The 14,959-nt window shown below is 37.4% G+C and overlaps 1 protein-coding gene across 22 annotated transcripts in view; it reads right to left on the bottom strand.

Moving 5' to 3' along the window:
* The window catches only part of LOC134213583 (piezo-type mechanosensitive ion channel component), a 136,222-nt gene that overhangs the window by 42,754 nt on the left and 78,509 nt on the right, over positions 1–14,959 (bottom strand). For 20 of the 22 annotated variants that reach the window (XM_062692770.1, XM_062692767.1, XM_062692769.1 and 17 more), the window contains 2 exons: positions 3,106–3,266; positions 1,039–1,095 (listed from right to left, as the gene is read on the bottom strand). In XM_062692770.1, the coding sequence (XP_062548754.1) occupies positions 1,039–1,095; positions 3,106–3,266 (218 nt within the window). Of the gene's footprint in view, positions 1–1,038; positions 1,096–1,648; positions 1,965–2,023; positions 2,216–2,295; positions 2,446–2,511; positions 2,682–3,105; positions 3,267–14,959 lie in introns of all 22 variants that reach the window. The other 2 variants (XM_062692783.1, XM_062692775.1) reach the window with 2 other exon arrangements.

Below are 14,959 nucleotides of genomic sequence, written 5' to 3' on the forward strand. Positions count from 1 at the left end.
ACCCAAGTAAGGGGAAAACTGTTTGTTGGGCGCGGAGAACTCTCAACTGGTCTACTGGGTGTTGTGTAGTAAATGGCTTGTTATCGTTAGGTAATATGTGTTCAGCAATATGTACGACCTTTGGTCGAAGATGGTAATCCTGTCTTTTTTCAAATAGGTCAAAGCAAGTTGAAAAACTCCCCAAACATCTGCCGATGTCTGATAATATATCACGTAATTATAGAGTTTTGTTAAACTTAATAGAAGAACATATTCTACGATAAGTTATACATGAACACTATCATCAATACTGCTGGAAGCAATCTAGAAATAACTGTTAATGAACTAAAAACAATGAGAATAACTACCTCCGCAAAACTAGGCTACAGCGTGAACAGAAGAAATATTATTAGTAAGCTCAATACTTATAAATACTTAGAAACGTAAGTTTAGTTGGTGGCAGCGGAAGGAAAATGATTCTCGCCTAAGCTACATAACGACAGTATCCTTTCGACAGACGACCGAAACACCTTGATTTTGTTTAGTCACAAATGAACTTCGATGAGAACAGATCGAGCCTCTGCTACTGGAAGTTTTAGAACAAGAAATATAGGAAACGACATCTGTGAGTGAGGAAGAAGGAGTTTAGCGGATGTTTTGAAAGGAGTTTCTTTTAAACGATAAATGAGATTTGAAGAAACTTTGAATCTTATAAAAAAAAGGTACCTTACATCATCGATAAACTTCAAGTTTTTCATAACAGTTTCTTGAAAAATTTAAATCTTGACGCAAGTATCTCTTCAAATCTCATAATCGTGTCACAGAATTGCACAAATCCTGCGGAAGAAAAACATTCAAACATGGTCGCACGGACAGAGGCAGTGAGGAGCAAAAGCGATCGGAACGGTTGCATAATTAGGAATTCCTCCACGATCAACTGCTGCAGGAGAGACGCACTGACACCAGGACTGACTATTTCGGTTTGGTCAGCAGAGGCTCGTTTATGATGAGGAAGAGTAGTGTTGCGCTTGAGAAGGATATTGAAAGAGTATTCTTTACCGGCTGCTCTGTTCTCCGAAATTTTGCGCCAGAATCTGGACGGGTGTCGTTGGGTATCTAGAGAAAGGGAGTAAGGCACACAGTTTACTAAAGGTGATGGATCAAAATTCGGTGGGGTTAAACGGAACTGTAATTAAAAAATATTAGAAATTTTAAAATGGGAAGAATTGATGTGTAGTATATTAAGGACGGTTGAAGCAAAAAGCCAATGATAGATTCACGAATTGTGAATTTGATACAATCGGATAGAAGTAAGTAATTTGCGTGCTCGGCGGGGATATCAAAAGTGCAGGGACTTTCGGAGTTTTCGTCATTTATTTACCATAGACCACAACGGTAATTACATAAATAAAAAAATCATGTTTCGAAATTATACGTTTTATTGTAAATTGTTTGTTATTTACAGACCTTATAGCTAATACGTACCACGCTGCGAATGTTTGCGATGAAGTATCTGCATTAGGATCAATTGAGCTTGGCATATTGTAGCGAATTATGTACAAGCAGCTTACTGTTGGACTCATGAACAGCAATGGCAGTAAGTAGATATTTACATGAGAAAGAAGCGATGGGTTGAAGCGAGACAGAGTACAATCATGGTCATAGTTACACTCGTGATGGGAAACCGGTGAACGGGATATCGCAGAACGGATCGATTCGCGTAATGCCGATTCTCCGACTGGACCCCAGAAACTGCGCGCGCGCGAGCGCCTTCGACTCATTCCGGTATGTGTTACATCGTCGTATCGAGTTGTGTCGTCGTCTACGAAAAGTGACACCAAGAAGCTGGACCGTCGGCGATTGGCATCTAGGGTTAGTTCGTCAGGAGCCAATGAAGTTCCAATGCTGGACTGTCGCCGATGCTGACGAATGAAAGGCCGTGGGGAACGTGGTGAACGAGGCGATGGTATTTGGTCCGGTGTATCCTAGAAGAGTTAATTTTCAGTTTTGTGCTTGAAGAATATCAAAAGAAAAGGATAATTACTTCTGCCGGTGTAAGATTATTTGAAAGACGACGTTGCCTTGGACTAACGGTTAATTCGTTAGGATTAGGCCAGGATACGGTATTCAGACTGGATTGTCGCCTGTGTTGACGGATTTGCATGGCAGTCTTACTCGGAGGCATTAAAGTGTTAACAGCAAATGTGGCAGGTGGTGGTGGTGGTGGTTGTTCCTTCTATTTAAGATAAGTAAGAGTGCAACATTATCTACTGCAGTGGAAATACCTACATACACTACTGTAGAAAAAAAAACTACCTCAAATGGTGGTGGGGAAAATACCGGGAATGTATCATCCGGACTGCCAACCCTAGCTAACATATCATTAGGTGATTCAAAAGACATTCGTTGTGGATCTAGATACGCATCCAGTGAGACAGTCATCAAAGCTGAACTAGGTGAGGGTGCCTGCAATTGTAAACTCTTGCTTACGATTTCACGGCCAAGCGCTAGTGGTCTTGGAAAGCTACAAACCTGCGTATGGTAAGATCCTCGTCCAACAGTTAGCCCTCCATTATCCGAAGGAATTTCCGAAATTCCCTCACCCTCGATTATCAACGAACCACCTGCGATTTCGTCCTCGATAGGTGTGTGATATCCTGCATATGACGACAAGCTATGAGTGTGTGCCGTACGCTGATCGTCTAGTTTTGGCCAAAACCGATCAACGAAAGAAATGAAAAAAACAAGAAGGATCTCGCTTGTTAGTGGAGAGCGTGCACCTCAATTATTTTGGTTCTACTCTAGGGTGAGCATCATACTACCATTTAGTGCATTACCTCGTTCGCCACTACACAAGTGTTGGATCTACACAGCTGAAGCGAATAGAAGCCTAGAAACTGAAGATTAGCGTCCATACTTACAAGTTCGCTATTAGTGGATATCGTACTTACAAATCCTTCACATTCACAAAACTATACCGAACCAAAAATCAAAATTTGATCGAATTCTTCTCTTGACACAAGTTGACGCGGAACTAATAGGAACGCGATTAACAGAACAGAAAATTTCGCACGAACGAAGATTCTACTGGGAATCAATTCCTGTTACATTATTTATAAAGATTACCTTTGGCGTGGGTCGATGGCTCCTGGACTGACTCCAGGATTTTCTGCTGGGTGGCTTTAATGCGATCCATCTTCATTTTGATCTTCTGAAGGATTTGGCTTTCCCGTTCGGCTTCCAATTTCACGTCCTTGATGCGAAGTTCTTCGATTAACTCAGCGCCTCTGTTGAAGAAGAATCCCATATTGATAAGATGATCATTTACACATTATTTGTGACGAGAATTTTCATCATATGTTATGCTTTTCCCAGAAACTAGAAATAATTCGCCAAATTTGGTTTTCCATTCCATCTCACTTTCACAACACACCCGGAACCTGTTACAAATTTGCCGTGAGTCTACTTGCAATCCTTGAAACATTAAATGTGATATCCATACATGGTTTCGATCGGTTCTAAAACTACCCGTTCCCTAAATTGCCGTCATACGCATATTTGTCCCATGTTTGCTGGGATTTCCTATGTACATGGGACAATTATGTGTAGAACGGCAGTAAAGGTAGTATACAACTTGCAGACACATCATCTGTTTATTGATTTTAAATCGTACGATTCAGTGAAACGAAATGAATTATAGCAAATTATGTTAGAAGATGGTTTTCTGGCGAAACTGATACGGCTGATTCGCGTAACGTCGGAAGCAAGTGTAAGGGTTGCGCATGAAATTTCGACATCATTTGTGACCTTAGATGGATTGAAGCAGGGTGACGCACTTTCGAACTTACTGTTCATTGTGGCGCTCGCGGAAGCGATTAGGAGAGCTGGTGTGCAAAGAAGCAGTACCATTATTACGCATTGCAAGAAAAATTTGGAATGCAGGATAATTCAAAGCGCCTCCAGTGAATATTTCCCTGGCAAATGATCAAAGGCAGCTTTTGTGAAATTTGCAATGTTTTGTTTTTATTTATACTTATGACATTTCGTCCTGAATCGTTCGACGCGAAATGAACAAAAAACGATGCCTAACAAATTGGAAAAGGGAAATTCAATTATATTTGAAGTTGGCGAGTTTTCGCGGCAGCAGGAACTATGTGCTTGACAAACCGCTCTCTGGTCACTGCAAGTTGTGGGGATTGTTTAGGATGGGATTGGGTTTGAAAATGAGTTCTATTCAACTACCTACATTGTATCCTCAAGTAGGCTCTACTAAAGGGACCGTCAGCCGCTTAAAGTACGCTAGGCCAAGTCTTGGTGTCGGGTGGGACTTGACTCAATAACCCGGACCTGACTCGGCGAGAGGTGGCAGGCCCAACAAGTCACCTGTAAAACCAACCGATACTAACTGAGATATACCACAGGTAAAAACCGACTCCAGCGTACATGACCTCAAAAGAAAAGTATGTGTTTCGGGTTAGTTGACTCCTCGGCCAGGTACTGATTATTATTATTTTTTTTTTCATATCTGTGTATGTCAAATCATTGGACTTCACAGCAGCAGATTTGTTGTTATGTCCATTCAACGCACACTATGTGTGATAGGGTGGTTCAAAAAATCGATTTTGCTCCACAGTGCTCATCTGATTCTTTACCATGTTCTGAGTGTCCTCTGAAAATTTGAGCTCATTTGGAATAAAACTGATTTAGCACAAGCCGTTTCAAGTTTGCATGCAAATTAGTATGGGGAAATTTATGTTTTCAATATACTGTTAATGACGTTCCCCCATTAAGCGCAGGTTAAAAGAAAACCTACATAGCTAAAAGGAATACTCAACAGCGTTCACCCAACGAAAATCGCATGGTGATTAATCGCCCCAATAATTAGAAATCGATTTTAAGACTGGTTGCGAATCTTTAGTCATGATCGTTAAACTTCTTTGAGGGCATCACTGAAATGTGCAGTGCAACATAGTAGCCTGAATTTGTGTGTGCTATCTTTCGCGCCACGAGCAGCAATGTTGCCTGCTGATGAGTTATGCAATTAGCTCCAGAAAACCACGGTATAGTTTAAATTCGATTACTAATTATTGGGGCGATTAATCAACATGCGATTTTCGTTGGGTGAAAGCTATTGAGTATTCCTTTTAGCTATATAGGTTTTCTTTTAACCTGCGCTTAATGGGGGAACGTCATTAACAGTATAATGAAAAAATAAATTTCCCCATACTAATTTGCATGCAAACTTGAAACGGCTTGTGCTAAATCAGTTTTAATCCAAATGAGCTCAAATTTTCAGAGGACACTCCGAACATGGTAAAGAATCAGATGAGCACTGTGGAGCAAAATCGATTTTTTGAACCACCCTAGTGTGATTTGTTCTATGCGGAGATTTCCCTCTGCGCGTTATTTCCGCGAAGCTATCCAAATTTTTCTTTTTCTCCGTAATATCACAAGATCACTATGCTCCTGAGCTTTGCAAACGGTATCGATATTATTGGCTTTGTGTCTTTTAAGAGGGTGACAGTGAGGATTGCACTTACGATCAATACCAGCAAAATTAAGGACATGATCGCTGGCAACCAATGTAGGTTCATTAATGATGGTGGTAGTGAAGTGGTGCTGGATGGTGGAACATTTGAAGTTGTAGAAAAATTTGTGTACATTGGAACTCTACCCGAGCAGGAGCGACGACCGATACCGACAGGGAACCCGGATACCCATGGACTTGAAATAATCTTCGCCAGTTTTCAACCGATTTGGACGATTCTGGTTGTTACGAATTCAGTAACTTGTTCTCTATTCGATCCATATCACAAAGAACCGATTTGGATTACTTGGTTACCGGAATCCCGGATTTACTGAGCCATGTCCCAAAGTTTGTGTAAATTGGAGTTATATATTCGACCAAATAAAGATATCATAATATATTCTGAGCGATGAATTTCATCTAATATTCGAAGGTTATAACTTAACAATGCTACATGACCATCTGACGATATGATCTTAGAATGGTTATTCATTCCAGTCTCAAACGTATTCAAAAGAAACCCTGTCAATAACCCTAACATGTTTACTAAATAGTTCAAGTAATTCTGGAAACAGGTTCCATACTGTGGTCACAAACTTATTCACAAAAATCCTTGGCAATCTTCTTTTTATTCAATGGCTTTACATTACAGCTGGAACTTGACCTGCTTTCTTATGCTAAATCTCACAAGGATAACTGCAGACTCGGGCAATATGGGTATCAACATTATTGGAATTGTGTCGGAAACATGTTTTCCCAAGTAGGGTAATTGTACATAAAACAACTTCTACTTTAACACATTAATAAAGTTAAAAAAAACTCCTAATTTAACCAATTTTGCAAAAAATAAAATAAAACAATTTATGAGGAGTTCATTAGCTCCAATATACGACATACGCTTCTACGCTGATTCAAAGTGGCCAAAACCGGTACAATTACCCTAGTAGGGCATTAGGATGATTTGTCACAAGAGCTGAACTTGTTCGGAAGAAACTCTGGCAATCTTCTATATAATAAAAATGAAATTGTCTGTGTTATTCGTTATAGTTTCCGACGGGTTTATATGATATTTCCTTATTCGAAAATTACGAATTAAGTTGAGAAAATCATCAAAAACTTAAATTTAGATTCGTATGGAAATTTCTCATGGGAAGTTTACAGCGCTCTTTTTCGCCTACTATGCAGGACAAAGTCTGCCGGGTCGACTAGTATGAGTATAAAATATATACCCATATTGCCAGGGTTTCTGTTAAAGAATTTATGGGCGCTTTAGGTCCCACGAGCACTTGTTCCAGGATGACCGTCTCGGTGGCCATCCATTATATGACTTGAGGTGCTTTGGAGAGGGGCTTCTGAATATTTTTATTACGTAAGGGGGCTGGATTTCCATTTCATTATCACCCAAATCTAAGTTTTGTCTTGTTCGAAGATGTCACTGAGTTTTAATTTCCAGCGTCATTCAAAACCCTGAAAAAATTACTTCAGATTGAAAAATGTACCCGGGTATTCTGTTCGTTAACACAAGGTTTAAAGATATACATAGTTATATCAATCCAAAAATCCAAATAAGATATGGTTTCGTCAAATGTTTCAAGTTTTTCATGAATTTCCTGGAGTTTAGGTGTTCAGACCTCCACGCGTAAACTTACATCTTCCGGCCTTTCGATATGGTACATGCTCCCAGCGGACCATATATCATATATCAATATTTTTGCCAAAAAAATCCTTTTGGTATGTATTACCGCAATAATTTGTTTCCCTATAAATCAATATGGCCGTAGGTGTGGTAAAATTCAAGTTATATCTAAGCTCTGCTCTTTCCGGTATTCTGGAAAATTTATGTCTGGGATTCTGGGAACCCTGCCACAAACCTCTCACCCAAAGAATTTTTAGGAATCCCAATTCAAAAATTTTGGAGGCTTCTTTTTACTTTAATTTAACGGAATTTTGCGAAATTCCTTCTCCAGAAGTTCTGAGAAACTCATGTTACAAAATTACAGAGCTATTCTTTCCTAGAAACTCTGATGATTTACACCTGTGTTCAGAATAATAGCAGCGGAAGCCATTTTTCATACAACATGGTCAACTTTGACAAGCTGTAACTTTGCACCCCGATGACCGATTGAGCTGAAATTTTGGCAGTGAACTACAAATATGATGAATTTTACACATACTAAGAATCAACTTTTTCGAATGACGCGTTCAAAAATTACGCACTAGGTCAAATTGTTCAAAATAATAGCAGTTTTTTTTTTTGGAAATATCAATAAAACAATTGATTGGAATGTTATCAATTTGAATTCAGGTGCGGCGAGACACTAAGTTTATAATTTAAAATATATAAATTGTTGAATTTGACATTTGAATTGGCCAATCAAACAAAAATAAAAACTGCTATTTTTTTTGAACAATTTGACGTAGTGCGTAATTTTTGAACGGGTCATTCGAAAAAAAATATGATACGTAGTATGTGTAAATTTCATCATATTTGTAGTTCACTGCCAAAATTTCAACTCAATCGGTCATCGGGGTACAAAGTTGCAGCTTGTCAAAGTTGGCCATTTTGTATGGAAACGGCTTCCGCTGCTATTATTCTGAACACAGGTGTATCTCTTCAAAGATTATGGAGAATTCTTCCTCCAAGGATTTTTAGAAATGTGAAATGTGAAATTTAGAATTGATTTTTTTTTTTAAATTCTTGGAGCTATGGGGGATTTTTCACCAAAAAATTTAAAGAGATGCAGTCTACCCTCCCCCCTCAACCCAAGTATACCTTTTTTTGAATTCCGTGAAAATCTTCCATAGGAAATCTGAACAGAAATTTTCTCCAGGAATTCTGGGAACCCGTTATGCAAGAATTATGGAATACTTTAAACTTCAGGATTTTTGGAGAATTTCTCTCTGGGAAATGAAGCCATTCCACTAAAAAGTTGCAAATTTTCTAATCATAATGACATCCAAACGAACTTAGCGAAGTTTTTTTTTAATTAATATTGGAACGGTTAATTGAGATTTAATTTTTGTTACTGAGGCTCCTGAAGATTGCGTTATGTAGGCTATCTTTTTGCTTGCGTTTAATGGGGAAGTGCTATAATTAGTACAATGAAATGTTTAATTTCCTTTTAATGATTTCTATACAAACTTGGAATGCCTTGTGCTAAATCAGTTTTTATCCTAAATCTAAATCAGTTTAATCACCTCAAATGTGTTGATAAGCAGCCTAAGTTTTCCTAGGTATTAAAAAGTTTTCAGTGTAAAACACATTTTGAAATATACTTCCTATCTTCACCATGTCGAAATACAGTGGTTTCAGGGACACGTCCGTCAACACCAGATGTATGTGCCAGATGGCAGCAGAGCGGCTTCGTTAAGGCCAATAACTGGCCCCGATTTCTTTGACAACATTCTCTCGTGAAGGTCGTGAATGTCCATTACTTCTAATGTGTGTTAGACTGATTTTTAATCTTTTTAGATAAGCCTAATATAGGATCATAGCATTGGGCTAAAGCCGATTAGAAGTAAGTTGGATCATTTAGATGATTATTCACAACGTGATAAGTGTCGATAAAACATGAGCTGTTCTTATCTTGAGCAGTATTAATTTCCGATCAATATAATGTTTGATGAGATAAGTTTTATCTACTAATTTTTGATTATTAAAATTAGGGGACTTGATTTCGATCAACATGTACGCATGCATTTAAATGAAAATTATCATTTATTGCTTATTATGAAACAGTAGGATGTCTGTCAAAGGTTTTGCAATGCTGTAGTATGAGTATGACAAAGAAAAACGCGTACCGTCCATACGTTTTACAGTGCCAAGACAAAAACTGCTTAAACTACAAGTACAAATGTGAGTGATAAATCTATATACATATAAATGATTGCCTGACCCTTATAGACTCGGACACTACTGAACCAATTTGCGTGAAAATTTGTATGCAGAGGTTTTTGGGGCCGGGAAGGTTCCTAAGATGGTTCGAAACCCCTCTCCTCTTCGGAAATGGAGGCTCCCATACAAATGAACCAGGAGTTTCCGCATAACTCGAGAACTAATCAGAGAATAAATCAATTTTAGTCGAAACAAAGTTCGTCGTTATTGATGGAATGGTGGAAAAGTGCTCTTAAATTACAATGTTATGAAAACTCATATGTGAATATGTACGTTATGTGGAAGATATTGATTTGGAAAATGTATTGGAGGTAACCACTTTCCCTTCGATGGGACTCGAACCCATGACCCTACAGTACGCTAGACTGGTGCTTTAACCAACTAAGCTGTATAGCTGTATATAATGTGTATAGCCGCCAGACATTCTAAATACTCACGCTCCTCTAATGTGGACGTGTACAATACACATGTGGAAGTATTGGCTTGAGAAATGGATTGCGAGTGATTTGACTATGCGTCCAATTTGGGAATCTCGAGCTCGTTCAGTAGCCGCTAGGTTGCGAAGGCCGACGGAGGTCCTTCGTAGCTTAGTTGGTTAAAGCACCAGTCTAGCGTACTGTAGGGTCATGGGTTCGAGTCCCATCGAAGGGAAAGTGGTTACCTCCAATACATTTTCCAAATCAATATCTTCCACGTAACGTACATATTCACATATGAGTTTTCATAACATTGTAAATTAACGTCCAAGTCGGGTGGTTTAATCCCCGGAAATAGGCAATTACCTTTGATTGAACTGTGCTCTTAAAATAAATAATCATTTTTAGAGCTCATCGTAAGTTTATATTTCATACTATTTTTTTCAAAAGATTATTTGATGAATAAAGAAGAGTATATTTTAGAAATAACTAGCTGACCCAAGGTCTTGTCTCGCCAAAAATTGATCAATTTTTGACACAATTTTTCTCACACGCAATTTATCTAGAAAACAAATAAGTTTTAAAAAAATATGTATATTTGTTTTACGTTCCTTCAGGCATTTCTTTGGAAAATCCTCCGGAAATTAACTCGGAGACGAATCAAGCATTTCCTTTGGATATTCCTCAAAACGTTCCTTTGAAAATTAAAAAAAAAATCTAAGGAAATTTAGATAATTTCCTAAATTTTTTCTTTACGAATTCTTTTAGGAATTTCTTTAGAATTCATTTGAAAAATTCTTCGGTAATACCTAAAAAAATCCTTCAGGAATTCCTACAGAAATTGTCTTTGAGGAATTTCTCATGAAACTCAGAAATTCTTCCGGGAACTCCTCCAGGAATTCACTCCAGGAATAATTTAGAAAATTACGTCAGGAATTTCTTTTGACATTCGTTCAACGATTCCTTCGGAAAAATCTCTTGAAAGGACTTTAATTTTCTTCGGAAATCCTTCCGAACTTTTCGCAGGAATCCTTCCTTTCAGTAAATCCATGCCAAATTCCTTTCGAAATTCCTGCTGGATTGATTCCGGAAATTTTGTTGGAAGAATTTTTCCAATAATATATTAAAAAATTGAATAGAAATTCCTAAAATAAATCAAAAGAATTCCTGAATGAAGTTCTTAAGAAATGTTTAAGGAATAACAAGAATTTCTTTCTAGAGATTCCGTAGGAATTTCTTGAGAAATTACTGGAATAATTGCTGAAGCAATTCTTTAAAAAAGTACGAAGGAATTCCTAAATCAATTTCTTTAGAAATTCCTGAAGCAATTTCCAAAGGAATTCTTAAACAAATTATCCTAAAAGAAGTTCGGAAGGTTTTCCAGAAAATTTCCTTAGGTATTGTCGAAGAATTTTTCGTAGGAATTCCGATGAAATTTCTAAAGTAATTTCTGAAGAAATTTCGGAAGGAATTTCCGAAGAAATTCCCAAGACGCAAGTATTCCGTATTCCTAATCCCTTCTTTAATTCTTAAGGGAATATCCTGATGTATTTCCAAAGGAATTTGGGGATCTGTCTCCTAAGTAATTTCCTGGGTTATTCGAAAGAATACCTGGAGGAAATTCCGAAGGAATTATTGAAGGAAAACCCAAAGAAATTTAAGAATGTCGGACATTCCTTTAGTAAACACATTCAGAAATTTCTTTAGGAATTCGTCCGAAAATTCCTGAAAAATAGTCCGAAGCTATTACGGGAATCGAGGGAATAAAATTTTCGATGAAATACTTGAAGGAATTTCTGAAAATATTGCTAAACCAGAGCAGAAGCGACGACATCGATAACATACATTGGTATGAAGTAGGCTTGCGTAAGAGGTAAAATACTGAAAAATAATACCAAAACCTATATGCAGAATACTTGAGGCAAAAGAGTTTCTGAAAAAATCTCAGTAGAATATTTGAAGGTGTGCTCGAATGAATTTCTGAATAACTAATCGAATTAACTACTGGGGGTAGAAAAAATATATTAGCTCTTTTAGTGGAATGTATTCAACCGTCTAAGACGAATTAAGTACTCTCCATTTAATTCCACCAGCTGCATTACAGTTGTACTTTGCAGATACGTATTTCGACCACAACTGTGTGGTCGTCTTCAGTGTCTCGTACTTGACTCGACTACTTTTACTGGGGGTATTTTTTACGAAAAAATGTTTGTAGGATTTTCCGAATGAACTTTTGGATGAATTCGTGAAATATCGCCTGGATGAATAGGAGATTGTCCTCGGTTGTAGGCCGATCCCGGTTCTGGGCCACTCTGAATATTTTTTGACGCTTGATAGATACGACCAATCTGAGCAATGTCAAACTTGTTTCAGGACACCACACATAATCAGAGCACACGCATATGGCATCTTTCACCAAGAAAACAAAAAAATCGGTATTTTTTTGTGTATCTAAATTTTGAAATTTTTCAAGTGCGATAAATCTAAGCAAAACATTGAAAAAAGATGAGTTATATATTTTGTAATTTAGTACGTTTAGTGTACTTTTTGATGTGATATTAAATTTCTGTGAAATGTTTGTGTTACGTAAATTTGATGAACAAACGAAAAATGTTGCAATTGAAGCCCATTATTTTGCCATTTTTTGCCACTGAAGGCTTCTAAAATTGGGTTACTGCTCCTTGAGTCTCATAGGTCCGATTTCCATCCCATGAAAAACAAAGAAATGAAAAGGTATTTTATTTGTTTATTATTTTTGTATTTTTTTTTCAGCAGTGAGCACGTATGTTAGCAAAAAGAAGCGACGAATTCAGTGCTGTATTTCTTTGTTTCTCGATGCGATGAATATATGTACAGTGAGATGGAAAACGGAACAGTTCCCCTAAATAAACTTTCTTTTTTTATCAATTCATGGGCAAAAATCAACACTCTATAAAAGTAGCCAAGACTTTTTTCCGTTTGTTCGAAACAACATAGTTACTTTAGAGAAAAGTTAGCTAAGGTCTGTAGCTTTCCATTGGTATTCATTTTACTGCATAATGTTGACTTGAAAAAAAGTTATGAGCGAAATACGCAACCCGGCCCACAACCGGAGACACTCCCCTACTTTAAGCAATTTCCGGAACAACTATTGAAGTAAATTCCCAAGGAATTCTTGAGAATATCTGAAGAAGTATAATGAAGATCGACTGCAAATCCGATATTTTTGTTTTTTTTTTCAGATTCAAAACAGGGTTTTGTTTTACGATTGTTATGAAATGTTTGATTGAAAACCCGTAGAAATTCATAGAAGAATTCTCGAAGGAATTTCTTCAGTTGTTCCTGAAGGAATTCTCGCACGAGTCAAAAGGAGTCTAGAAATTTATATGAAAATTCCAATAGGTTTTTGTTTGGAAATTCTATTGAAAATTCTTTCATAAATTCCTTTTATATTTTCTTAGGAAATTCCTTCAGAAATTCATTAAAAATTTATACTAGAAAATCTATTCTAATTGTGCTTTAAAACTTGCTTCAAGAAGTAATTCAGAATATCCTGCTAAAATACATTTGGGAATTCCACCAGGAATTTCTTCCAAAAATGAGATTTAGATTCTTTCTGGAACTCCTCTAGGAATAATTTATTCAATTCCTCCAGAAATTCCTAAGTAAAACAATATAAAACTGCTGCAAGAATTTTGATGAAAATTATTGAAGAATAAAATAGTAAATCTTGAAGGAATTTTCGGAGGAGCTTCAACCTAACGGAATTTCGATAAAAAAGGTTTTTTTCGCAGGAATTCCTTAAAGGATATTACGCCAAGAAACTAAATTGGATATGGATTGGGTTGAATTGAATAAGATTTTAGACGTTAAATAATTCAAATAATAATTTAATCAGTGTGTTTCACTATGAGATCATACAAACACTTCAAAAATAAGTGCCTCCCAAGGAAAGCTGAAAATCGATTGTATGCGAATTGAATTGTCGATAAAGATTTAGGGGAAACCGCCAAATGTTGAACGACTAATTTTGTCGCCTATTGTTGAGCTCCCATAAGAAATGCACGTGCGTTCAACAATAGGCGAAGAAATTAGCCGTTCAACATTTAGCGAATTACCCTATTTGTTTTCAAAAGCACAGTTTGCAATGGTGAAATGTGTCGAAAATTTTGTGAAAGGTTTAAGTATTTTTTTTTGTCTTTATTTAGGAGACTTGCAGCCCGAGGCTGGCTCGTCTCCGGGAAGGGTAAGGTTTAAGTATGCTATGAGAACTTCTCGGCTTCTCGGGTTTATGTCTTTCATACTTTGTGGCTTTACAAGGGACAGCAGGGACTATGTCCAAGGGCATGACGACCCCTCCCCATGGCCACTGCGAGTTAGGGGGCCTGTCTAGGATGTGGTGGGGTTTGACAGTGGGCTCTATTGAACCTCTGCAAAAAGCTGCATGTGTCTATAGGCAGGCCCTATCAAACCCAGTCAACACATGGAAGTATATGGTGTCGTGTAGGCTTTTGAAGTGGTGGCGATATAGGTACTTCTCCATACAACATGTATACATATCGTGTACCTATATCGTCTCCAATTTAGCATCTTGTATTGCATCATGTACGACTTTATATTTACTGAAAAGCGACCGTGTGCCGCTCAAAGCGCACAAGCCCATCAGGATTAATACCAGTGAGATCCTGATTACGTTATACTGGTCACGGCAAGCGACAAACACACGCGCGAAAGTAATGCAAAATAAACGACATGTAAAATAAACGTAAATTAACAAAATATGTCTGGCTGAACATTCTTATTTAACGTCAAATAGAGATAACATAATTAGCTTTCCGATTACTTGAACAGCCGTGATTATTACTTTATTTTCAATTTAAATCCCGTTTCTTTTTTTTACTTTTCTTGCGTTAAAGAAATGATGCCGCGGGCGCCTCATACAAAATTCAAATGAACAATCGCTCATTTTGAGCGATTGATTGTTTATTCTCGCGAAGGATAAACAATTGAACAAATCAAGAAAATGCTAATACTGTAGTATAGAAGTTGCATAGTCACATCACTTTTCATGGTGAATCCCGATCTATGCTACTGATTACCCCACCCAACTAACACAACTTCCTTCCCGTGGTAATTGTGGAGATGCAGAGGTATTCTCGGTCT

The sequence above is a fragment of the Armigeres subalbatus genome, chromosome 2 (assembly GCF_024139115.2).
Source record: "Armigeres subalbatus isolate Guangzhou_Male chromosome 2, GZ_Asu_2, whole genome shotgun sequence".
Classification (NCBI taxonomy): Eukaryota; Metazoa; Arthropoda; class Insecta; order Diptera; family Culicidae; genus Armigeres; species Armigeres subalbatus.